The sequence below is a fragment of the Anoplophora glabripennis genome, unplaced genomic scaffold (genome assembly GCF_000390285.2).
Source record: "Anoplophora glabripennis isolate ALB-LARVAE unplaced genomic scaffold, Agla_2.0 scaffold426, whole genome shotgun sequence".
In the NCBI taxonomy this organism is placed as follows: domain Eukaryota; kingdom Metazoa; phylum Arthropoda; class Insecta; order Coleoptera; family Cerambycidae; genus Anoplophora; species Anoplophora glabripennis.
Genome location: NW_019416504.1, coordinates 358,094 through 385,858, shown reverse-complemented (window position 1 = coordinate 385,858; position 27,765 = coordinate 358,094). Strand labels below are relative to the sequence as shown.

Sequence of the window (27,765 nt, the reverse complement as noted above, 5' to 3'; positions counted from 1 at the left end):
ATTGCCATAATTTTAGTAGTCAACAGTATGCACAAAAATACAAAAAAAACTTTTGACACTGGCCCATTTTCCAGAAAATTTTCTAGAAAAGTACAGTTAATTAAGGAACGTCAACTAATTTTGTGCAAAGAATACTATAAACTCCAATGTTTATTACTTCTTTGTATTTGTTAATATAAAAATTATAACTCTAATAAACGATATTGTTAAATGCATAATTAGTCATAATCAATGGTATAAATAGGGACGAGATGGATTTTATGGGAGAGTCGCCATATAATATTTTCATTCGTAAATTTGACCAGTTATCTAAATATTACTTATCCCTTCACAAAAAATGACTTACATGCACTAAGAAGTAAATCGGAAAGAAAATAGATTTTCGAACTCCGTATTTTCCCGGATTCACATCGTCCATGTACAACGTAAAAACCATGTAAACAACCGTATCTATTATCAACATCATAAAAACGTTTAACATTGTAACATCTTCGGTGCCGCCACTGCTAGCTTTATAGAAATTATTCCACTGCAATCCCAGTTCTATAAAAAAAGAATGTTTTGTAACGATATCATTAGAAATAATTTTTATTGATTAGACTCACGTCTCTGCTCATACAGGACAACTGTTACATATCCATAATGCAACGCCATATTTGGGAATAAAATCAGCAGCATGTTCGAAGACCAAGGAAATCTATTACCCATCTTGTCAAGACCAAGACCATACTTGGGTACAAAATAAGACAAAATCCATATCAGAATCCCTGCCACCATCGCAAGGGTTGCTAAAAAAATATTTCATTAAAAATACTGATGTGATTATATCTTACAAAAAAAATAATTCAGATTACTTACGCATGCAAAACAACGAACTGATGGCAAAGCAAAATACTATAGCAGCCATACAATATAATAATAAAAAGACGAATAAGACAGAACCATCTGTGTATTTGATAGGGGAACATTCTCTGTTAAAAATTGGGATTTTCATCAACAATACGATGCCAAATATAGAAAACAGCATGGGAATCAGTCCATGTATGAACCAACCCAGCCAAAGCATCCACGGCTTCATGCCTACCATTTTCATGAGTTCCTGCAAAATATAAACATATGCAGACAATGAAAAAACTGATAATTTTTCGTCTTACCTTGGTTCCCGAATATTTCTCCTCTACGACACGTTTTAGCACAGCAGGAGAAATGAAGATAAAACTAACAAAAGTAAAAATGGGTAGGAAACTCAAAAATATTTCATCGACAATTGTGTCTCTTTGATAGGGGGGATAAGGGAATTCTTGAATCTTTAGGGTTACATTACTGTCTACATTCCTTCTAGATACTTTCTCTATGAAAGACATATCTAGGGCTTTCTGAATTGACAGATAGTCCCTAAAATATGATGTTCCTGAAATTGTAAACATATTATTAAAACTCCGTACCAGTATCAATATTGTTTAAAGAAATAACATCCTTATATTTTACAATTACAGATGAAAACTAAAGAACATATTAGTTGTAATTATAAAATAGAATTGGCCCGTGATGACTGGTGAAAGTAGTCACCTTTTGATAAGGAAGCATTTTTTTATAGGGGATGACTTCGAGGCACTTAGTCCGGGCAAATTAATTTTTTTTTTCAAAAATCGGGCCTACCTTGAATTTATAGACTTAAAATTAAGTAAAAAATACACAGAATAAAAGACTAAATTTGTGTATATGTGGAGGTCGAGCGTAATATTGTTTATAACAAAAGAAAAAAAAATATTGCTCTTTTTTCAGTTTTTCGCTTATATCTCCGAAAATAAGCCTCTAGTCGACATGAGGTATACTTATCGATTTTTTCCTGAGGAAATTTGCTATAAAGATAGGCTTTTGCGAAGGCTCGCAAATTTTTTTTTACATTGCAAAATTAGCGGTGAAAAAAAAATGTGCAAAATTTTCAGCATTAAATAAAAAGAACGAATTTGACTGAAATTGGATTGGAAAAGATAACTGTTGGGACATTCAAGTGACGTGCTCTACAATGTAAACCATTAACTTGAAAAATTCATCGATGTCTAAAATATATTATACATTAAATATTTATTTTACTCGGGACGCTTTTTTTTTAATTCATGTTTTTTAAGCACTATTTGATGCAATTAGCTTAAAATCTGTATATTAAAAAACTGCCGAGATAACGACCCTAGTTATCGTTTTTTTTTTGTTTTTTTGTTAATAACATTTTTATTTTGCAACTTAAAAATCTGAAATTTAAGCAAACGCGTAACTTTTCGATCCCTTTTGCCGAATTTCGATATCTTATTGACTTGGTCAGAAGATAACGCGCTCGCATTTTCGACTATAATTTTACAATAGGTCGCCATTTTGAAATTGAGGGTCCGGATTGCGGGTATTTGTTGAGCACCCCAACAGTTATCTTTTCCAATCCAATTTCAGTCAAATTCGTTCTTTTTATTTAATGCTGAAAATTTTGCACATTTTTTTATCAATGTAAAAAAAATTTGCGAGCTTTCGCAAAAGCATATCCTTGTAGCAAATTGCCTCAGGAACAAAATCGATAAGACCTCAGTCGATTAGAGGTTTATTTTCAGAAATTTAAGCGAAAAACTGAAAAAAGAGCAATTATTTTTTTTTCTTTTACAATATGACGCTCGACCTCTACAAATACACAAATTTAGGCTTTTATTCTGTCTAATAAAATTCGAGGTAGGCCCGATTTTGAAACAAGCATGTGTTTGGTATAATTCGCCCGGATTATCACATAGAGAATTTTTGAGACTGTATAAGGACTACGTACACATTATATGATACTGTCATACCTACTACATTTTGCAAATGTAGTGTAAACTTAGCAACGTTAGCAATTTAACCGTTATTTTCGGAGTTTCTGACAGGTCTTTTTAATTTTAAAATACCTATCATTCATATTCGGTGCGATTTAATGCTGAACTTTTCAGCGCCATCTATCAGTTCGTGAATAGTTCAGTTTTTGTACTTGTAATTTTAATTATACTGAAACATTCATTGTATTGAGCAATGACTTTTACAGTATATATTTTATATCTTTGGATAAATTAAATCGCATCCTTCCAACCGAACCTCGTTTTTTGAATAGATTTACATTTTTATCATTTGAGTTCCAAGGTTGTGGAATAATCTAAATAAATGCGGTAAAATTTGAATTAAAATTTTACCTAAACAATTTCCTTACCTCGTCCAGGATATACTTCATAAGAGCTGAAATAAAGTTGATCTGTGTCTGAATAGTAAATGTTTTTCATTCGAATTGTGTAATCCAGCTTTTCTTCACTTCCATGGAAAATTATAGCAGCACTAATAATATTGTTATTATTGGAATTTTGGAAATGCAGTAAAGAGTCACTGGATGGAAATCCTTTAATACCTATAAAATGAAAATTGAATGTTGCTGAAATACCTAGTTCTTTTCTGAATTACTTACTGTTATTCGCCATTTGGAATTTAACTTGGACATTTTTCATTATATCTTGGTAAAATTTAGTGTCGGGTGCATAACAAAATATTCCGGATACATAGCCGTATTTTACAGTTTGTGGATTAGTGTACCGTGCATCCTGCATTTCCGATTGACGTATTTCGCAAAATTGACTCAGTGTATAAGCAATTAATAAAAATAATAAAATAGGCAATACGGATTCGATGATGGTCAAAAACCAGTGTCTTTTCCTTATTATTAAGTTTTTCCAAATAACGACTTTCAGTTGTTGGAAAAACATTGTAGGTATATTTATTATTAGTTCAGTGTATTTAAATATAATGGAGAAATCGAACGACTGCGACGAGTAACAAAACTGGCGGATTAATGATTTTCTGTAGAGGATAATATGACGGGATACGAGCTACAAGGCCACAGTTCCAAATAAAAAAATATACACGACGTCACAACGGATCACAACACATATAATGGGCTAACACAGACCACCTAGACTGGCCGTATCTAATTCCAATGCACGGGTACCAGTGAATGCAAAATCCGGGGAAGTGGAGTGAGGAAGGCAATCTGATCGCGCGCATCTTTAAGCAGATCCGGATTAAGTAATATTTTTATTACATATTAAACATTGTATTGCATCTTATGACAAATATTCAATTTAAAGTTTGTAATTATTCAGAAAATAATATATTTTAGTGTCATATTAAGTAAAACTACAAAATAATTTAAATATATTTATTATCCTCCAAATAATATTAATTTATTTAATATTTGCCTTTTCGTAGATTTTACCGAATTAAATAATTTGACTTCATGATTTATTCGTACATCGATATACTTTTCACATTCAGCCCTTACAAGTTCTATTAAATGATTACAATTGTTAGGCAAATTATCAAATTGATGTTCATCAAATTTTCAAATATGTTCACATTCAGAAAGTTTTTTAATACATGATAAACAATTTTATTTTTCTGTAGCCTAGGTGTTCTGCTTTCATCATTATTTAAAAATTTTATTAATTTTTCCGTTTCTTAGCATATTACTACGACATCTCGAGATGGATACGTCAAACAACCACGATCTTTAATAAAAATTAATTGACTACGAATACTGAATCTAAAATTAGTTTTTTAATTGAAAAAAATATTTCATTAATTTTCAGCTATCTCGAAATGATGGGAATTGGTAAAATTTCATAAAAATTTAAGACTCGCATAAAGTAAATAATTACTAAAAATATTTTACAGTAATTCATTGATTATTTTATAATAACAATATCACGTTGATCACTACACTATGTGGGCGAACAAAATTATAAAGCTAACCCTGGAAACTTGTGACGTCGACCGAAAAATGGTGTACATATTTACCTTTTATATATTCCTTTTTTTTACTTACCTAAAGAAGGAAACTTTTCGCTTCACTTCACCAACTCGATCACTTGTATTTATACAATGTTTTACAATACACTTGCCCATGATAAAACGTCTAATTATCGAAATCACAGCGATGCGTACACGTCAAATCTTAAGACACGACTGAGCGCTGGGCTCCAAATCAGCTCCAAAGTGTTTTCACCAAAGTCGCTCTATAAGCCAGTCTAGGTGGTGGTTGAGGAAATTCTGCGTTCTACTAGTTTTTTTTTTTAAATAAAAAAATAGTAGTCACCCTACTACTACATTCAAAGATAGCAACAACCATAATTTCATGTAACTTCATGCTACTTACGCATACTTAGCTATTTACTGCTAGATTGTACCATTGAGCTTACAAGTTGCACTAATCGTAGCTTTAAATCTACTGATTTGTACGTCACTTTTTTGGAAAGTTTCTGGTAACTGGTGAACTCTAGCTCAAACATTAAGGATCACCTGACTGCCGCTAGGTGTTGCTAGAAAATGTAGCGGTGTATTGGTATTGTAAGCTGTAATATTGGTAAAAAATATCGAGTATCTGAATTAAAAAAAAACGGTACTCCCATGAAGGTTCTTATAATATGCGTGGAAATATATAAATAATTCACGTAATAAAGAAGTTTTTCAGCAGCGAAGAACAGCTGGTCTATACAACAGAGCACGACAACCAGTCTCACGTGCTTTTAAATCGCACAAAAAAACTCAATATGGATTGTGGCCGCTACAGATTTTTCGGGCAAACGTTGATAATCTACGGATTTTTGGTCAAACAGCCACACATGTTTACATTCCAAATTTGTCATCACTAGAGTCTAGAAATCAGTAAACATGATTTGGTTTTGACATTAGAAATCATAGGTGGGTATGGGGAAAGAAATTTTTCTAACGCAAGGGTCGGATTCCATTAGAAAGAGTATAATTTTCAAAAATTAAACGTTTACAAAAATATACATACAACAGATACATTTCCTATTTTCACATTATTATACGGGGTGATCCAAGTAAAATTTACCACTTGTAAAGTATCAGAATTAAAAAAAAAAACAGAAAATCTCTGATACGTCGATTTTCTTTTCATTCAAACAAAAATTTAAAAAGTTGTATGCCGTCGTGAGCAGAATTGAAAAAACTTTAAAATGAGGTGTTACTCAACATAGGGTGCTATTTAAAGTTTAAGGGTACTTTATGCCCCTGCCTAAGGGGTAGCTTCTAAGGTACCAAAACTTACACCATCACGTCTTTGAAACGAAAATCAACGTTTCTGTTTTTTTTTTAATTCCGATATTTTCTAGATGGGACGTTTTAATTGGAACACCCTGTATAGGATTTTTCCAGCATTCCGACCAATATCAAAAATGTTTGCCGATACACAAACTTGTATCATACTAAACCGATCGAGATTCCTAAATCGGTACTAAAATGGTAAAAAACAGTTGACAATTTTTCCAGATTTATTTTAATATTCAATTTGTTAACTTCGCTCAACCCCCAACCACCATCTTCAGGCAAGAACAAATCGTAAGTAAATTAGAGCATATCCTGCCACCTTAGCGGCATTCGAGGTTCAATTCCCAAGAAAAACAGAAAACGTAAGTCTTACCATGGATACGGGGTGTGCGGGGATATGACAGAACTATACTGTCTTGTTCTTTGAAGGGAATAAAAAAATTCAAACCTCGGTAATATTAAATTTGTATACTTTTATTAGATATAAATTATTTACACAGTACGCCATAAAAACTATAACAAAATTATAAGTAATTTCCATTTTTCCATTATCTTATGAAATCGCTCAACTGACATGGCGAAATTATAAAACCTACAATACCGATATTTCAGTTAGGGACTACCCCGATTTAGACACAAAAAGTGGAACTTATGTCAGTTCGAAGGCTAAAAGTGGAGATAGGATGAAGAATCGAGATTACGTTATTCTTGACATAAAATGTCTGAATTGCACTAATCGTCACTAAGAACTATTCTGATTCCGACGTAAGTTAGAGTTATCAAATAAGAAGTTAAGAGTGGGTACGGATGTAACTGTATATTTGACGAGCACGCATCACCAATTGTTTTGTGCGGGTCTGCACCATTGGTTGTAAAAGCGATGCTGTCGCATGCACAACTTTCCGTATCCACCACCATCAACGCCAATTTATTATTTCCTTAATTTTGCATCACATACTTGATTAGTTTCTCTTATTCCACAAATAATTTCCCCACTTTTAATCTTGGAACTGGTACAATCACGAGTTTTAATCTCACGGGTCGCATAATCTCAACTTTTTTTGTTGGGATGGAAATAATCGTGATTTTTTTTTTATGTAATACCCCCAATTTATCACCTCCATATTACTGAAATCACGACTAGTTACTCGATTTTAGTATAATCCCTACTTTAAATACCGAGACTATAAATTATCACTTTACAATGTCCGCTTAGCACTTTTATATTTTAACATAACTAAAATTAGAATATATAGTTTTACGTATTTTGTTATTAATGTGTAAAAAAATTAAAAACATAAAATTAGTACTGGTGCTCCTTTGCTACATAAGTATTTTCCATTACAATTTTTTTTACGCTTCATCCCCCGTTACAAAATATTTTTATTTTATTTCCGTGACTTCCCGGAAGGAATTGGCAATAATCTAATATAAAGGGCGTGGGACCTCATTCGATAACTTTTTGGTAAGGGTATTTGCGGTATTTGCATTGTACTTAGGGTCAATAAAGGGCCATTATTCCCGTGCAAAGGGAAAACTGAATAATTTAGTTGCAAAAGGGTCAACAATTGTTCCGTTGTAGAAAATTTGTTTTACAACAATGGCGGGTTGTGAAAAGTGATGTGGTGATATTTTGAGAGTGAAACATAGAACATACTCTATTTTTTAAAGGACAATTTTTTTGCTGAAAAAATTAAATTTTTCACTTTCCTTCAACATTTCTTCGTTACGAAGCGATTCTAGCCTAAAAGCCATCCCCCAAAAATTAGTAAGGATCCTACACTTTGTATTATCGAAATACGACCACTTTAATTTCTCACCACCCGCCACTGCTTTACAAATCAGTTTCGAGCGTAAAATTTTGGAAAAGATATCAAAACCATATTTTATTTCGGTGGACTGTAGCTCCTGCCAAACTTATTAATCCCGCAATGGCCCTCCCTAATTGTTTTTCATGTTCAAGTTTATCATTTGCGATTTTTTTTAGCTTTTTCCTGTTTGACGCTCCTAAATCTAAAAAAATATATCACAGATCAAACTACAACTAAAAGTACGGGACTTGTCACAGATATCCGATTTCGACTAATACTGTTGGGTCTGCCGACTATAATCGTCAACGATCACAAAAATATTACTCCGTACGTTAAACTAGGGTGTACATTTATACCAAACTTTGACCAACAAAAATTCAATCTAAAATCAGTTTCTGGTTTGTTTTATTTATTTAGAAACTATAATTTTCCTAGTTATTCGTCAGGATCTGCCAAAAAAAATATTTAACAAAGTATGAAGAAAAAATCGGTGCCTGCCAAAAAATCAGCAACGAAATGGGGTGGTAAAAAATTTTTAAGATTTTGAGGTTTAGGCTCGCCTGAATCAAGAACGACAATTTTTTAGTAGATCGAAATGTTAAAATATGTTTTTTGAGAAATATGTGGAATTTTTGACAAATTTCTTAAATTTATATTTACTGAATTTAAATTTCCATATACAGGGTGTGCCATTTAACATTCCCGCTGACAATATATCCGAAATGAAGAAATTTATTTTAGTTTCGGAAGTTGGGGGTGTTAGTTCTCTCGAATAACTTCAAATTGTAGTTAGAAAGGTTAGTTCAAATCTTTCTGTATAGATGGCGTGGTGATACTAACAAATTTTTTGATCCTTGGAACGTGGAAATGCAGTCCATCTCAAAGATCGTTAAATTTTGAGTAATTTTTGTAATATAAAGTTTTTCCCAATATTTATTTGTTTTTGAGATATGTCGACTTCAATATGCAATGTATGATGTAACACGAAAATCTATTATTTTATTTAAATCGCACCGAGACAAAATATTCTTTTAAAATATTGTTATAATGGCTTTCAGTTTATACACATCACATACTAACAAACAAACAATAAATTATAAAAAAACCGAATGATAAACTACAGAAAAAATAATTGTACAATGGTAAATCTTCATAAGGGGCTGAGACAAACAATATTTTATCAAATGTTATTAAAAAATGCAGTCATAGGTGGCTCATGTCATTTGTTTTAAATAAAACAAAAACATATATGTCAGATGACATATATCAGTTTTCTGGAATTACAGTTTTATCAGTTTGCGTCTTTCAATTTAACTTATAAGATTTACAATTGTACAATTTTTTTTACTTAGTTTATCATTTGTTTTTTTATAACTTATTGTCTGTTAATTAGTATGTGGTGTGAATAGTCATTATAAAATTATTTTAAAAGAATATTTTGTGTCGGTGTGATTTAGATTTTCATTTTCTTGTTACGTCATACATTGCATATTGAAGTCGACATATCTCGAAAACAAGTAAATATTGGGAAAAAGTTTATATTACAAAAATTACTCAAAATTGAACAATTTTTGAGATGGTCTACATTTCCACGTTCCAGGGATCAAAAATTTGTTAGTATCGCCACGCCATCTATACAGAAAGATTTGAACTAACCTTTCTAACTACAATTTGAAGTTATTCGAGGGACCTAACAACAACCCCAATTTCCGGAACTAAAATAAATTTCTTCATTTCGGAGACATTGGCAGCGGGAGTGTTAAATGGCACACTCCGTACGTAGAAACAAAATCAACATTTCAAAATGGAAACGATGTAAAATTTTTAATTTTGTTCAGTATTTTTTAGCAAAACTGTAAATAAAAATTAGGAAATATTATTTTAAGAACTTTATTATGGCAAAAAAACATTTTCTAGTGTTTTTTTAATATCGACTTTACTTTGATATGGAAATTTCTATTTAGTCGACATAAATTATGTAATATCAGATTTTAGCCAATAATACCAACAAATCTACTTTCCGGCAACGTAACGTTCCAGTACCAGCATCTTGTGAATAAAGACCTATTAAAATTGGAAAAAATTAAAAAAACTCCATGAAACCTAGAAGGATTCCCAGACATTTAGAAATCCACGGAACTCTAAAAAAATTCGACAGATTTCCCCAATTGGTGTACACCCTTACAAATATTCTGTTAATATTTGCAGATCGCGTCTCTCCTCCTGTCACGTAGTGCGCTTCTCGACCTCTCACCCTCCCACCCTCCCACCCGATAAACTTGAACAGGAAACCAACGGCGCGGGACGACATGCAATGCGTGTCACCCGCGGATCTCCTCCAAACCGCTAAGAATACTAAATTATTTGGTTACTGTGTTAAATAGCTTAGCACCTACTATACGGTTTGGTGTCCCGGCCCCACCTTCCTCTTCTTCTTCGGTTTCTTCCCGTCCTCCACCGTCTTCGACCTGGCCACTGTAAGGAAGATGTCCTCGAGGGAGGCCTCGCTGATCGCGTAGTCCTCGATCAGGTGACCGTTGTTAGATTTGATGTTCTCCAGTTCCTTGAACATCGTGCTCCAGTTCTTGCTCTTGTCATTGACGTAGATGTGCAGTACGCCCTGTGGAATAATATATGGTCGTAGTACAGAGCGAATTCGATGTGCCGCGCACAAAATCGCAATGACAAAGTTCATATTTCATATTAGGTCAAGCAAATAAGATTTTTACTCGAAAAAAGTCCTAACCGCGAGATTATTGTAAAATTGCCTAAAGGAACACAATACAAGACATCTCTCATCTCGTGAGTCAAAAACTTTTACTAGCTAACTTTTCTATTTAAACAAATAAGTGAGGAAAACAGTTTTTTCACTTTGCAGGGAAAACCATCAATTTTAGCGGAAAGTGACTCGCAGACAGCTTGTGGGGAGTAAAATTATCTACAAAATGAGACTTGTTAAATTAAAATCGGATAATAAACAAAAAAGTTATTGCAAAAAAACAAGAAAAGTGCCCATTTTTTAATTTGTTTATAACTATCGCATTTATTGTTAAAATTTTATAAAACCTATGACAAGTTGAGGGTTTTGTCATACTTCAAAAGTGTGACAAAAGTGGGCGCTGTAGGTGCAATAGTTTTCGCACAATTCAATTTATTTATAACGGAGGCTCCAAAAGTTATGAACTTTAAGCCTCTGTACAGGCGTTAATTTTCAACCAAACATGATTCTGAAAGCGTTATTTTAATCTTAAAGACGTAATTAAGCGACCTATTAAAATATATCACCGTTTTTTTGACATTAACATTATCAAATTGTGCATTAAAAAACTGCATTCTTCGCTTATAAACAATTTGAATAAAATTGTTGCTATTTATGTTACCTCACCGAAAATAGATACAATGGATAGCAAAAAAATACAAATTTTAAAAAAACAGTTACCCTCTATGACCAACAGGAGCCAAGATAAGAATTTTTTTAAAAAAATCGTAACGCAATTCTTTATAAACATTAAGACGATTTCCCTTGAATTGCATTGAAAAATGTGGAAAATTAACGACTCACGAGCCCTTTAAAGAGAAGGTACTTGTTAAGTAAAATGTCCGGCGTGGTGGTGGGGGAAGCTCGTCCAAGCGAGACGCGCGCGCGAGAAAAGTGAAATCCAAAGTTCAAATTGATGCGTGCTGTAAAATTTTGCAATATCTCGACTTCTATTCATCGTAGAAACTTCTTTTTTTTTTAAACAGGGATAGTTGTAAACAAATTAAAAAATAGGCACTTTTCTTGTTTTTTGCAATAACTTTTTTGTTTATTAACCGATTTTAATTCAACAAGTCTCATTTTGTAGATAATTTTACTCCCTACAAGCTGTCTGCGAGCCACTTTTCGCTAAAATTGATGGTTTTGCCTGCAAAGTGAAAAAACTGTTTTCCTCACTTATTTGTTTAAATAGAAAAGTTAGCTAATAAAATTTTTTGACTCACCAGATGAGAGATGTCTTGTATTATGTTCCTTTAGGCAATTTTACAATAATCTCGCAGATAGGAATTTTTTCGAGTTTCTCTTTTTTTTTCGCTAATTTTCCTGGTGTATATCTAAGAATTAATATTGCTACACAGAGTGTCCATTATTTGAATCTACATACCATATGTTCATCCCTAACGGTGTATTTGCTCTTAAAGTAGTCCTTCAATTGCTCGACGTTTTCAAAACTGTTATTCGGTGCGGCAATCGCATCGACTTCATCGTAACCCTCCCCGTCGGAATCGCTGTTACTTTTAAGGGAGTCCTTCTTGGCTGGCAAGCATTTTCTGTCATCTTTGTGGAGGAGTTTCAGTTTAACGTTAAAACCGCCATGTTCCTTCTTCAGTTCGCTTATGGTGCCCCCCCTTTCGAACCGGCCGTCCTTCATGATCTTCAAGCTGACATCAAAATTAATTAGCACAAATATCGGCTTGAAAAAGTTAAAATATTGGGCACAAGCAACGGTATTCCACTTTTACACGGGCAAAATGTCTGCGGCAAACTGTCTGCAGAAGATATTAGTTCTGCAGACAGTCTGCCGCAGACAGTTTCCCCGTGTGAAAGCGCACTTACTTATTACACAGCGCCTCGCACTCCACCATACTGTGCGACGTTAAAATGAAGGACAGATCCTTCTTCTCCTTGAAGTCCTTTATCAGATTCCAGAATTTCCTGCGACTGGACGGATCGACGCCGTTTGTGGGCTCGTCCAACAGTACGATCTGCGGGAAACCGATGAGCGCCACCGCCAAGCTTAACTTCCGCTTGTTCCCTCCGCTGTAGTAGCCGCAGGGCGTGTCGGCATACTGATCCAGTTCTGTCAAAAGATACGAGTATGTTAGTAGGTCCTTTAGAACTCCATATTTAAGTAAAAATACAGTTAGGGGCGCAACTTACCAAACAATTTTAAGAACTTTTCAACGATTTCCGTGTCGTACACGCCTCGTAACTGTGATATTAACGTCAGTATTTCACGTCCACTTAAAACGAAATTCAAGGCGTCCACTTGCGGACAGTAACCCAGGTTCTCTAAATACTGAAAAAAGAAGCGAAACTGATATTAGGATTACGTTAATTGAGAGATGAAAAGTAAAATTTTCAGAAATATACAGGGTGATTCAGTCATAATGTCGTTAATTTTAACCACGTATCTTTTAAAAATGAAGGAAATCAACCCATAACTCCCGCTAAGAGGGCGGCCCTGCCAGATCCGCGGATGCTTGGAAAATTTTGTAACGTAATGTCACGAACAAATCGTCAGCTGAAGCGAACAGCGTTGCCAAGTTCACATCATAATCTGTGGTTCACATTTAATTAATCCGCTTTAGTATACTGATACATATGTATGAAACTTATAAAATGCAAGTAAATAAAGGATCATGCTGCATTTTATTATAACTAATTTTAATAATTGTATTAAGTTAGTACAAAATGTTTTAACAAGCCTAACTTCTCGAAGTCAACTTTCGTTAAAAGAAAATAAATAAAGCAGAGGTTTGTAGGCACACGTATTTTATCAAATAAAAAAAGTCGGCACACTAAATACCCGAATATACGAAATACACTACACACGGTTACAAAACCATTATCTAACAATTTAAAGCGTTTATTCAAATCTACCATCCTCCATATCTCCCGCATTTTTCCCGCAAAGGAGTTAACATAACACATTTTCAAAAAGTTCAAGCTTTAGAAACAGCTGATTTCCCCAATCGTCTTGAATTTTGCAATTGGTTCCTAAATAGAAGTGCAGCAGAACTTTATTAACAAAATGCTCTGGACGGATGAATGCTGTTTTACTCGTGCTGGCATTTTAAACAGGTAAAAAACATATTAGCTCTTGGAGTTTTGTAACTTCAATATTAAATCTTATTTAAAGTGAAACAAAGCTAATTTCTTTGCAGCCATAATAGTCACATTTGGTCAGATGAAAACCCGCACACTACTCGTCTTAGCTTTCAGAGGAGATTCGGTGGCAATGCATGCATTGATTCAGGCATTTTCTACCTGAACATCTGAATGAGCCCCGTTACTTTTAATTTTTAGTAGAAGGCTTACAGCAAATTAAAAAATTATCACTATGATGTTAATAAAAAATGATTTTTGGCAAGTCATACTTAAGCCTCCTCGAGGTTCTTGCTAGGCAACAATAACAATTTAATATGTTCACTGCATAATTATAAAAAATAATTTATAGCATTTTAAATTATTATTGGCTGACGTGAGCAAACCGTTTATTTATTGTCTATATGAGCAAAAATATATAAATATGGCAACATTGCATCTAGGGTGCCTTGTTCATATCGTAGCCGGCTGACGTCAGTCGGTCAGTAACAGCCTGAAAAGGGGGTTAAATAATGATTTGAAAATATTTTTTTTCAGCTTAAATATGCATTTAATTTTTTTTTTAATCACGCCATCGTATGAGTATACATTTTTATCTATCTGCTCTTAAAATTAATGACATTATGACTGAATCACCCTGTATAAATTTTTAATAACTTTCTTAAGGAAAAATACCTATTTTCCAAACTAAAACTGTTTTTAAAACTAGACATCGAACAAGAAATAAAAAAATTATAAATTTTCCAAGGACAAAATGGCATTTTTGCAAAAAAAGGTATCAATTATTTTCTCAAAAAAAGATTGCCGTTACCTTATCTTGATCGATTGTAATTGGTCTGCCTTTCTCCCCACTGAGGGTAATTTCTACATTTCCGTCGTGTACGACTTCTTCACGTGTCAGCATGCGGAACGTCGTCGTTTTCCCCGCTCCGTTTACGCCCAGGATCCCCAAGCAGTCCTTCTTATGTAGCGTGAAGCCGATGTTCTTGACGATTTGTTTCCCAGAATACGTTTTTTGCAAATTCTTGGCCTTCAGCGTGTTATAGTTTCCTTTTTTATCCTCATCGTCGATACTCTGGTACCTACCGAAACCGTCTTGCCTATATATGATCTTGGAAATCTCGTACTGGATCCTAGAGAACAATTTTTTCACAACGTACGAGTCCAGTAGGGTGTTCACCGTGAGGTAAATTACACAACTGGCTAACATTAGAAGAAAGTTCTCCTTCAGCAACGGCGCATACCACTGATACGCTTCGCACTCCATCGTCTTACCTTGAAGAACAAAGAACGCACGTAGGACGTGAAACTCATTCAGAAACGTCGTTACTCACCTTCACAGCAGGGGTTCGGCTGTTGCATGCATATACCGATATGTTTCATCCTAGGCATGACGTCCCAGTTGTAGTTTTCGACGGCCTTCCCGGTTAGTATCATCGCGGAATGGGCTAAGCCCACCTGCGGCAAGCCTAATATGAACAAGACCTTTAAGCCGTGCCCTAGGTTGTTGTAATAGTCATCCCCCAATTCCATGAGGCCTTGCACGGAAACAGTGAAAATGATCCCGAAAAATATGCCCATGATGACGAAGACGGCGAAGCCGGCCGACACCGACTGTTTTCTGCTGAACAGGTACACGAATGGTATGCTGGCTGCCCCGTACATAACGAATATGAGAAATAGAAAAACTAGAAAAACAAAATAAAAATTGAGTTAGCGGTGTTTAATGCAAGACTACAGGGATTTAAAAAAAGTTATACGATTTTAGTCCTGAAATTTAATGAAATACTGGAAAACATGTTTTGCTATGTTTGAGATTACGTTGCAACATTTCCTCCAGAAAACTCGTTTTAGCATCTATTCTTCCACTTCAAAATCAACATTTTTTTTAAATTCATGAAAGAATGTCAGCTTTCAAATGGCAACAATGTAATTCCGATTAAATTTCAACGATAAGAAAAGGATTTACATTTTTCGACCCGAAAAAAGAAGTAAAAGTTTCGGTAGATTTTTCGATTATTTTCAATTATTTCACAATATGCACACAATTTGCACAGGAAAATATAACTTTTAGAGAAATTTTTAAGCCCAAGATTGGCCATGTAAGGCATTACTGTATACTTTATTGAAATTTGAATCTTTTTTCGAAAAACTCAATTTTTGCAAAAAAAAAATTTTGCAATTTTATAAAAATGCACTTATTCTACTTGCAAAAGACTATAGACTAGGCAGTATCTGTTTTGGTTTGGGTGAATCGTATACCCATGGAGATTTTTGGCTTTTTGGCTTCAAAATATTCACTAGAAATGAAAATATGTCCGTGGATATACGATTCACCCAAATATGGACTCTTTGAAAGAGATAACGTCTGGACTACTACATATTCTGAAAGTTTCTTTTTTCGTTCTAAAGATATAGAAGTTTTTTAAAAAATGTGATTTTTTGCCATTTTTTTGCAATAACTAATACATTTGTTACACAATTGAAATTGGGTTGAGCTCGAAATTTTTGTTTTAAATGAAAAAAAACTGTGTTTTGCGAACTTTGGACGCCATTTTGAAAATGAAGCCCCAACATTCAGCTGGGGTAAAGTAGTTCATTCAATTCTACGGAATTTTTCATAATTTTTACGTGTTTTTGTTTACTGAACCAAATTTTGGCAAAAAAATGAGGCACTTTTGACAATTTGACTTGCCGATAATAGTCCAAGCATTATAAAGAAATGCTTACAGAAATTATTACCTGGACAAAAAAAATATGACCGTATAGAAAATTAAATTTTAAATTGAGTTTCTTGTTCTTTAAACTCGATCCAATATGGCGAACATGGTTAAAAAAAATCGCAAAGTTGAAAAAAACGGTTTTTCTAAAATAACTAAAAAAATATAGCACGGATTGAAAAATTTTAAATTTTAAATGAGAAAGTTGTAGGTTTTAAAAAGATCTATCTACTCATTTTTTGAAAGTATCGATTGCTTTGTTACTTTTCGAGATATATCGAAAAAACCGTTAAAAATCTTCTCTTTTCTCTTCTTCTATAACTCGTTTACATTTACGTGCCCATATTTGCTATTTACTGTAAGCATAGCCCGCAGCAAGCCAAAAAAGCACATCTTTGAAAAATTAAAAATATTAATTATTTTTCGAGATATATCGATTTTTAGAAAAAGAGGCGCTCTCGAAAATTGGCTAGATCTTCTCAGCGGATTGCCCTACAGTAACGATTTTCGGTTTATTTTCTCCGTAAAGAGTTATATTATCATGCTGTTAAAAAATGTTGATGATTTTATTAATTATAAAAAATAATAAAAATTGAAATATATAAAAAACATACCCAAAAAAAGTGCAACTTTTTCAGTCATTTTTTGATCCTTAAAATTAATAAAATCGTCAACATTTCTTAACAGCATGATAATATAACTCTTTACGAAGAAAATAAACCGAAAATCGTTACTGTAGGGCTATCCGCTGAGAAGATCTAGCCAATTTTCGAGAGCGCCTTTTTTTTCTAAAAATCGATATATCTCGAAAAATAATTAATATTTTTTAATTTTTCAAAAATGTATTTTTTTGGCTTGCCACGGGCTATGCTTGCAGTAAATAGCAAATATGGGCACGTAAATGTAAACGAGTTATAGAAGAACAGAAAAGAGAAGATTTTTAACGGTTTTTTCGATATATCTCGAAAAGTAACAAAGCAATCGATACTTTCAAAGAATCGGTCGATAGATCTTTTTAAAACCTACAACTTTCTCATTTAAAATTTTTCAATCCGTGCTATATTTTTTTAGTTATTTTAGAAAAACCTTTTTTTTTCAACTCTGAGATTTTTTTTAACCATGTTCGCCATATTGGATCGAGTTTAAAGAACAAGAAACTCAATTTAAAATTTAATTTTCTATACGGTCATATTTTTTTTTGTCCAGGTAATAATTTCTGCAAATTTAACATTAATCCGTGACAGAATGCTTGGACAATTTATAATATTTCAAAACTCATTTAAAAAATTCTACACTTCAGTACTTACAGAATTCAGGCCCGCCTATGTAAGGCGCCATGCCGACGGCGATCGTTCCCACAACCAAGGAAATTACCAGGAACAACACAAAGTCCATCAAGTAATTAACCAACCAGTACCAATAAGGCTTCACTCCGCACATGAACTGCAGCTGGGTGAAATTGGTAGACAGCTCGATGTGGGGGAACACTATGAAGCTCCCGATGACCAGGAGAAACCCGATGGGCATTATGACGGACCAGAGCAATCTGACTTTGTCCTTGGAGTATTCCTGGGTGGTGTGGGTGTTGACGGTCTCCAGGGGCCAATTGCTGGCCCTGATGGAATAGTCGTCGCCTAAGTACGCCTTCGCTAGGGCGTTCGTGATTAGGTTCAGTGATATCGGGGCGCTGTGGATGGCTATGGCATTGTACATGGCCGTGGCTTGGATGTTATCATCCGAAATGAACTCGGCGCCGGCCACTAGGTGTGTTTTGTAGTAGATTATGTTCTCTATGCCCTCGTTGACAATTTCTGAAGAGTATTTCAGAGTTAAAATGCATGTATAAGTGTTTTCAAAAATTGTAAGCACTGCAATTCTACGTAGAATTTAATTGAGAAATAAATTTAATTCGGAATTAAATTAGAATCTATCAATTGGAATTAGTAGAAATCCAATTAGAAATTAGTTTGATTCTTATTATATCGGAAGAGAGCAAAAATTCCATTCGATTTTAATTAAAGTATTAAAAATATTATGTAGAATAAGAATCCGAGTTTGCTTATTCCAAAAAACCATTGGATAATTCAGGCGAACAACAAACATACAAAAAGCATGAAAAATTACCCGTTTTTTGACATATTTTTCCCTGTAACATTGAAAGTAAGCCCCAAATCAAAAAAAGTCGTTATTTATTTTTTATTTATTTGACGATTTTCTATAGTCACAACTGCGAATCAAAAAAAGTTGAATTTTGTATTAACAGTGGACGAAAAATAGTAGAAAATCATATGTACAGGGTGTCCCGAAATTAATGGGAAGTTCGAAAATGATTTAAAAGTACACTTCTGCACGACATTGGAAACTGGTCCACTGTAAAACCTGACCTTGCCCAATGGGACCGGCATGGCGGCAAAGTGTGATAAAAACGAACAAAAGCTTTCGCAAGGAAAGAAATAAGTAAAAATTTTATATCACTTATTTTATATCAGCAAATTCAACTGCTTTTGCTGTTACTGTTATTATTAATTAATAAAATTAATTTGTGGTCCTAAATAATAAAATAATTTGACATACCTGATGTTGAAACACTGGTCAAAATATTATCTACCGACATTTGGGTCCGTCTTACTCAGTTTCTACGAACTAACACAAACGTTGTCTTACTTCACCATAACACAAAATATTCTCTTGCTTCACCATAAATTAAAACAATATCCATCAACTCTGAGTTGCTATACACACAAGCCATTTTTGACACTAACTACTAAAAAACTATTGTAAACAGTATCGCAATGACGATTGTAAAATCGGATTTCAGTATTCGGAGTCGCTGAGGCCACGTGGCTCTCAAAATGTTGAAAAATTAAAAAAAAATTGTAAATGGTTATAAAAGTGTAAAAATAGGTATTTTTAGTATTGGTCATTGTTTACTATGACAAGTATCTCTAAAAAATTGTGTGCCCTTTCTAAACCTAAATTAAGGTACGCGATAAACTTTTTGAAATTTTCTAATCCTGTCAATCGAAAACCACGGGATCAATCGTTGCAAAATTTTTAGGGTAGAATTGACATATGTTTTACTATTTGTTCACAAAGTTTCACAAAAATATTTGTAAATATTATTCCAAATATACATACGATTTTCCACTATTTTTCGCCGATTGTTAAAGCAAAATTCAACGTTTTTTTATTGGCAGTTGCTGTAAAATCGTCAAATAAACATAAAATAAAGAATAACTTTTTTTGATTTAGGGCTTACTTTTAATGTTACAGGGAAAAATATGTCGAAAAACGGGTAATTTTTCGTTCTTTTTGTATGTTTGTTGTTCCAAAATAGATGACTACAAATGCAAAGGCGTCGAATGCTCTACTACCTGGACTATACTGCACCTTAATTAGTACTTTTTCCAAAGTAAAATTTTTGTAATATATCGTTTGTTTTGAACAGAAAATATACAAAATCCAATGCAAATAATATCTGCACCCCATATTCTAACTGAAAGAGTTATCCTAAAGTTAGAGAGATGTGCGGCAGCTTATTATTATTCAAGGCATGTTAATAAAAAATCACTCTTACCTTGCTGTACGTCCTCAACGTCCGAGGCTATTCCCCGATTATTAATCTCGACGACAGATCGATAAGCCGTTTTCAATTTGTTCGTTACATCGCTCTGTTTCGTACCGTTGTAGTAAACGGTGGAGTGTTTGTAGATGTCCAATTGCAGCTTCACTTCTGGACCATTATCTCCGTAGTTACCGATCGTGTTGCCGCTCAAGTAAATGGTCAGCACCAGGAAGACTGCCGCACTTAACGTCTAGAACGACAAGGAAATGTTGGATATCGTACATATCTATGGATATTTTAGTTTACCTACCGGTAAAAAATAGGTCCAGAATTTCTTCTTATAGAATTTCAATTTTTTCACAAATAGTGCCTTAAACCTCATCTGAAGTAGTTTCTTTGAGTCCGGAGGGTCACTCTTGGTATCTGCAGATAATCAAATGAAAAAATTATGAAAATTAATTTGCTATTATTCGTATTTATTCAACACAGTGCAAAGGTGGACGTGTTAAGTGGTAGAAGTGAAATATTTACATTTTACATACAAAATGATCTAATTTATACAGGACATTCGCAAAGTTGAGGCATTTTTGTTAACAGAACATAGAAATCGTAAAAGACCGCCATATCGCGACACCTATGAACTAATTTAATAACATTTTATAGTGTCACGTGATTTTTTAACGAAAATCTTTCTCCCCATAAATTAAAAGGATGTCTAAGTAAATTCTTTCAGTAAACAATGCTGGGACTACCAGTAAAATTTAATAATAATTTCTCCTTTATTTTTAAACTTTGATTTAGGTGATTTTAGGAAAAACTTTTGTTAAAAAAAATTCATCAATTTTAAAAACATCTATAATTTCACCCAGTTTTCAACATAATAGTAAATTTCTTCATATCGCTCTAGAAAGTTCTCACATTTGGTTGATAAATTTGTGGTTAATTGGCACTTACAGCAAAAAGAACTATTTACAAATGGCATGAACAAAGTTGACTTGTGAAATGTAAAAATTAAAAAAACAACTTTTTTTTTATGACAACTAAATAATTATGTAGTAATGTACATTGTTGAAATAAAATTAAAAAAAAATCTAACGTGCATGGTGCCGTTTAAATTAACGATTATGAATGGACATCGTGAATGACAAATTAGATTGTGCAGTTATTGACATATTTAGGTTTTAGTTACCTGTAAAGTCCATTAATCCTGCAGCACCAAAAACAGTAATAAACATTTAACATTACACACACAATTCAAATATATACAAGGTATAACTTTAAGTGGGGGTCAGTTTTTAGTATTACAGATACATGAATTGTAGGCAACCTACAGTGCATGTGAAGGGAGATAGTGCAGGTGAACGGTGACAAAGCAAAGGGCATCAGTTGTTCCGCATTTGGAGACAGTCTGGCATCTAAATGTGAATTTGAATGTTTTTCATCGCTGAAAGCCATCAACAGACTATTTATTTGTGTGTATTTCATTTAACATTATCGATTACTGCCCGAGTTTTTTACTAGGTTACTTTGTTAAATACTGTTTGTGTGGTGAACACCCTCTCGACAAAAGTAACTCGAAAGTGGTGAATGGTGTGGAAATGTGCATACACTGCGACTAAAGCGTGCCGTTACTTGATGTTCTCCAGCAGCGGGGTATGAAAATTACTAACAAAAGATTTAAAAAAAAATTAAGTTTTTACGACGGAATTTGAAAATATAAACTATTTTTTTGCGTTTCTAAAGGTCAAAGGAAGCCTCTGTATAAATATCACCCCCACTCAAAGTTAGACCCTATATACAGGGTGTCACCATGTTCCACCAACAAGACTCTGGATTCATCAAAAAATATTCATGCAAATGTATGTTTGCAGACACTTTGTTTTTGTGATTAACGATGATAAAGTTTATTTTTCTTTAAGTTATTTTCATTCATTTTGTCGGACTTTGACTACTTTACTAAAAAAAAAAATTAAAAATTTAAGAAAAATCAATAAAAAAAAAGAAAAAAAAAGTAATGCGGTGCGATCTTTAGTACCGTCTTCTTGTGAAGTTTAGTGGCTTTTGGGTGTTAAAGGCGCCATATTGAATTTGCCAAATCAAAATACGCAAAAAGCTATAGTTACTTTAAGAGCACGTGAATACATATATTTTAATGCTATATCCGATTAAATTGATTTCAATATGAGATTTTTACAAATGTTCTTTTCTAATATATTCATGTAAAAACAAATGAAAATAACTAAAAATAAAGGTAACTTAATTATCTTGATTTGCAGACATAACTTTACCAGAATATTTATTTCCTAATATCCTACATTTATCTGAATGTTTTTTTTTTCAAACAGATCCACACATTAATCGTTAAAAAGAAAATATAAATACCTTCAGCGTTCAGAGCGGGGACGTGATTGGAATTCGTTTCACTTTGCATCTTCACCCTATAATAAAAACATTTTAAGAGGGCTCTACAGCAAATAGGCAACCAGCAATACATTTTTATAGATTTTATTACACGGTTTGTCTAAATATGAATTAATGCACAAATAACAGACTTTCTGCCATTCTAACTAGTCCAGGCGGTATTTGTTTTAAAAAGGGTATACTTGGGTAAAACGCATATGATCGGAGATTTTTGCGTTAATGGCTTCTAAATAACATCAGAAATGATAACTTTTCTAAGCAAATAAAAAAAGACGTGGGCATAATTGTTATTGCAAAAAAGTATAAAAAATTTGTAAAAAAAATCATTTTTTTCTTGGATTTCTCGTCGACAACTTAGCAACTATTCATTTTAGACAAAAATGGAAGAGGAAAAAAAGTTTTGCAATTAAATTTTGAACAAGATAGAGTTAGTTGCAATTCCAAAAAATAATAATTGTTGTTGCAAAAATCGAAAGAATCATTTAAAAAATTGCAAAAAATGCTAGTTTATTTGTCAATTTTTTTCAGACACTTGAATAATACCTAGGACCTTCATACTTTTCCCAATTAAACTTCTTAGTGCATAGAATCATCACACCAAATTTCATTCAATTCGGTTCGAGTAGTTTTTAGTTTTTACATAATAATTGTTTAATTTTTTTTTTTTAATTAAAAAATTTTCAAATTCAAATTTCTAAAAATCTAAAGCCTTTGAATACCTGAAAATTTCACCACAAAAAGCAGAGCACTCAACCTTTCAAATGGTTTTTGAAAAATTCAAATCGGACGATTAGGTGAGCCGCGGTGATTGTTTAAACATTTTCGCAATTTTCACGCTTATAAACAATTGCAATAATTTAATGTTTTTTTTTTCAATTTTTTTTTATTTTAAAATATGGTTTGAAAATACTTGGAAAGACGAGTATTTAAAAAAAAAACCTGATGATCAGCTCAATATTTTTTCGGAGTTATAGCCCGTTAAAGTTAACTCTTATTTACAGCAAAACTATGAGGGTATAAGGGCTGTTTTTTGAACTAATAGGTTTATCATTCCGAGTACTTTCCAGATATAAATTTTGAAATTTTGCAATCGCGGGCGTCCCATTTAAAATGTTACTCAAAAATATTCAAGACAGCGTGAAATCAATGAGGTATCAGTGGTGGGGGGGAGTAAACACACAGCTACTCCAATCTGAATTCTCGAGCTCAAAACTGCGACGCTCGGAAAAACTTCACTTATCTCAGCTTCTAATGGACCAATTTCGATGATTTTTTTTTAAATCGATGTCTCGCAACATAAAAAATTCAATTATCATATTTTCAACTACCTTTTATTATTAATTATTGGACTTTTGATATGCCGATAAACAGTTACTTTAAAAAATGATTAATTTATTATGTTTATTTATTTACCAAGTTTTCATGACCAAAATTTTTGCATGTTGCACCAGGCAATACTAGTAAGTTTGTTTAAATATTATAAAATTGTTTAAACAATAATTATTTAAATAAACAACTGAAAATTGGTATTAATTTTTAGTTGTACGATAAATTTCTCAAAAATCTTTAAAAAAAAAAGTAAATTGTGAATAATTATAATTTTAATTTTTTCGTTTACCTACTTTTAAAATATTTATCTAAAATTTATTTTTTATTTATATAAAAAAGTATAAGAATCTTTTAGATACTTCAATAAACAGTTTTCATGATTTTTCAAATTTTAAACTATTTATTTCAATTTTTATTTACATTTAATCTAATTTAATTCTTTTACTCGTCTGCAACTGCAAAATATCATTTTCTAACGACTCTGAAATCTGATTGTCGAGTTCACTTGCACTTTCTTCTGACATGTCTTCTTCAAAATCGATTTCGAACTCGTCTATTTCCACTGAATATCTTTGAGTGACATTTTAAATGGGACGCCCGCGATTGCAAATTTTGAAAAATTATATCTGGAAATTACTCGCAATGACAAAACTATTAGTTCCAAAAACAGCCCTTATACCCTCATAGTTTTGATGTAAATAAGGGTTAACTTTAAGGGGCTATAACTCTGAAAATAATGGGCGGATCATCAAGTTTTTTTTTTAAATACTCGTCTTTCCGAGTGCTTTCAAACCATATTTTAAAATAAAAAAAAAAATTGAAAAAAACATTAAATTATTGCAATTGTATTTAAGCGTGAAAATTGTGAAAATGTTTAAACAATCACTGCGGCTCACCTAATTGTCCGATTTGAATTTCTCAAAAACCATTTTAAAGCTCGAGAGCTCTTTTTTTGTGGCGAAATTTTCAGGTATGCAAAGGCTTCAGATTTTTAGAAATTTGATTTTGAAAATTTTTTAATTGAAAAAAAGAAAATTAAACAATTACTATGTAAAAACTATCGAACCGAATTGGATGAAATTTGGTGTGATGATTCTATGCACTAAGAAGTTTAATTGGGAAAAGTATGAAGGTCCTAGATATTATTCAAGTGTCCGAAAAAAATTACAAATAAACTAGCTTTTTTGCAATTTTTTAAATGATTTTTCCGATTTTTGCAATAACAATAATTATTTTTTCGAATTGCAACTAACTATATCTTGATCAAAATTTAGTTACAAAACTTTTTTCCTCTTCTATATTTGTCTATTTTTGTCATTTCTGATGTTATTTAGAAGCCGTTAAAGCAAAAATCTCTGAACATATGCGTTTTACCCAAGTATACCCTTTTTAAAACAGATACCGCCTAGACTAAACGCAGATTTGCTATAAAATGGTCGTAGTTTGAAACTAAAATTACTTTTTGCTGCAAAGAAATTTGTAACTTACGATGCGGCTTGTTCAAAAGCGGAAAATTACAAATTTTGTTACAACAAAAAGTAATTCGAGTTTCAAACTAACTCCATTTTATAGAAAATACAGGAAAGTCTGTCATTTGTCCATTAATTCATATTTAGGCAAACCGTGTAATAAAATCTATAAAAATGTATTGCTGGTTGCCTATGTGTTTGAAATATTTTAATACAACCGCGGAATATCTCTTACTTTAAAAATATGTCCTCCAGGGTGGTAACCGTGACGGATATGTTCTCGATTTTTAGGCCCTCCTTGTCCTCTTCGAGAGTGGCCAGCAGGCCGGCGATTTTCGAGTTGTCCTCCATCGGTAACAAGAAGACCATGTTATTCCCGTAACAATCTTTGAATTCCGCCATATCGATGTCGCTCAGAATGCAGTTCTTGATTTTGTTCTTGTCTTCCGTCGTGGCGTCGTCTTTAACCATCAAAGATAAATGGTAGCCCGTATCTGATAAACATAAAATTTTTATGGTTGGTTTGCAGACTTCCGTGGCACTGAATGACTTCCGGGCTGGTTGCCGCGTTGTCGTTTTGGGCCTGTGAGGTTTCGAGCGTGTCATTATTCACAAGCGGGAGATACGTCTCTCGAAACGCCGACAACGTCCCATCCAACCCGGAAATTGTTCACTAGTAAAGTTGACCGTCGGTGTCTCGTTACCGACTGAGAACATTAATTGAAACGAGTAAAATCGATACAAGTAGACTTTCTTAATCAATTTACGACGCCTCTTTCGGAAAACTCACCATACTCCTTCTTCAGTCCCATGGGTGTTCCGTGACACTGCAACGAGCCGTTGGCCATAATGGCGATCCAATCCCCGAGGGCGTCCGCCTCCTCCATGAAGTGTGTGGTGATCAGGATGGTCTTCTCTCTCCTCCAGGCAAGCAGCATGTCCCACAGTTCCCGTCGAGATTCCGGATCCATGCCGGATGTGGGCTCGTCCAGAATCAGGATCTACGTGGCGTTAACCTCATTAATTCATATTTCATAAAGATATTACACAAGGTGTTGTTATACAGTGGTACAAATCGTTTCAAGATATCAAGGCTTTAAAGAAATTGAAAATTGAAAATTGTACGAAATGTTGTTAAACAAATCTAATAATTATTAGGCAAAAACAGAAGAAAACATGAACAATAATTATAACAGCTGTTCAAAATGATCATCACTTATTGGTAATAGGTTCTTGCAAGTCACTGAGTGTTATTTCTTGCACCGTATAAAAATTTGATCTCACAAGATAAAAAAAATTTAAATAATCCTACAAAAAAGATACGGTTGGGACAGCTTGTTTTAGTTTTGTCAGTTAGGGCGACTTTTTGAAGTTTTTCCTTTTCGATACGTTTCTTTCGATCAATTAGGACCTATACTTCAAATTAATGAACATCAGTGCAAAAAAGTGATTTTATCAATGCAGTGAATCGAACAAGCTGCGAAAAGTACACCAAAAAATATATTTTATTTCAAATAAAAAAAAAATTGATACCGCTTAAAATATTGTTACAAGCACCCTCACCTCAGATCCTCCGATGATAGCCATCCCCAGGCACAGCTTCCTCTTCATCCCTCCGGAGAGCGTGCAGGCCATGGCATCCTTTTTGTCCAACAAGTGTAGCTTCTCCAACAGTTCCAGCATTTCTTTCTCAGCCTCCTCCGCCGATTTGCCCTTTAACTAAATCAAAAAGTATAATCCAGAAAAAATTAGTCATTAAAATTAACGGAAGAAACGTCTTTATTATTGTACTGTAAAATATGTTCAAAATAAAAGAAAATGGGCCCACCTTTGCGAAAAACAGCAAGTGTTCACTGACCGTTAAATCTGTAAACAAAAGATTGTGCTGGGGGCACAAGCCGAGGGACTTTCTTATTTCGTCCATGTTGTTCCTTATGTCTTTACCATTCATTTTTATACTGCCCGAGGTCATGTCAAGCATTCCTAAATGCATAAAATGATATAACAATTTAAAGAGTAAAACATCCGATAAAATTCATAATAATGAGAGTTCAAGCGCTCAAGTTGATTTCTATAATCTACCAACCTGTAATTATCGACATTGTCGTCGATTTCCCTGCTCCGTTGGGGCCGAGAAGCACAGTTATCTGATTCTGGTAAATATCGAGCGACAAATCGTTTACGGCCAGCTTATTCCCGTAGCGCTTCACTAGGCCTTGTATCTCTATGCCTTTCCCCAAGCCCTTACCCTCCTCGACATATTTCAAGCGAAGGGGTTCGGTTCCTTGTTTGTCCTCGACGGTACACATACCCATTACCCACTGGAATCGAACGATAAGATATTAAGCCTACATGACAAAAACACTAAATATTGAATAATAAAATTTATACACTAAACCAAACAATTAAAGGGTCAAAAGAATTTCCGAAATTTTTCAGTGATTTTTGACAGACTGTA

At 33.4% G+C, this 27,765-nt stretch overlaps 1 protein-coding gene across 1 annotated transcript in view; it reads right to left on the bottom strand.

Moving 5' to 3' along the window:
* The window catches only part of LOC108913341, a 55,855-nt gene that overhangs the window by 22,088 nt on the left and 6,002 nt on the right, over nucleotides 1-27,765 (bottom strand). Inside the window, exons 8-29 of the mRNA XM_018718881.2 lie at nucleotides 27,394-27,628; nucleotides 27,136-27,290; nucleotides 26,871-27,026; nucleotides 26,098-26,308; nucleotides 25,543-25,801; nucleotides 22,471-22,526; nucleotides 21,278-21,295; nucleotides 20,399-20,511; nucleotides 20,101-20,338; nucleotides 17,831-18,334; nucleotides 15,138-15,491; nucleotides 14,615-15,078; nucleotides 12,856-12,994; nucleotides 12,532-12,775; nucleotides 12,080-12,356; nucleotides 10,360-10,557; nucleotides 3,470-3,887; nucleotides 3,221-3,412; nucleotides 1,155-1,411; nucleotides 859-1,099; nucleotides 606-788; nucleotides 347-543 (exon numbers count right to left, since the gene is read on the bottom strand). Of these exons, the coding sequence (XP_018574397.2) occupies nucleotides 347-543; nucleotides 606-788; nucleotides 859-1,099; nucleotides 1,155-1,411; nucleotides 3,221-3,412; nucleotides 3,470-3,887; nucleotides 10,360-10,557; nucleotides 12,080-12,356; nucleotides 12,532-12,775; nucleotides 12,856-12,994; nucleotides 14,615-15,078; nucleotides 15,138-15,491; nucleotides 17,831-18,334; nucleotides 20,101-20,338; nucleotides 20,399-20,511; nucleotides 21,278-21,295; nucleotides 22,471-22,526; nucleotides 25,543-25,801; nucleotides 26,098-26,308; nucleotides 26,871-27,026; nucleotides 27,136-27,290; nucleotides 27,394-27,628 (5,109 nt within the window). The remainder of the gene's footprint in view (nucleotides 1-346; nucleotides 544-605; nucleotides 789-858; nucleotides 1,100-1,154; nucleotides 1,412-3,220; nucleotides 3,413-3,469; nucleotides 3,888-10,359; nucleotides 10,558-12,079; nucleotides 12,357-12,531; nucleotides 12,776-12,855; nucleotides 12,995-14,614; nucleotides 15,079-15,137; nucleotides 15,492-17,830; nucleotides 18,335-20,100; nucleotides 20,339-20,398; nucleotides 20,512-21,277; nucleotides 21,296-22,470; nucleotides 22,527-25,542; nucleotides 25,802-26,097; nucleotides 26,309-26,870; nucleotides 27,027-27,135; nucleotides 27,291-27,393; nucleotides 27,629-27,765) is intronic.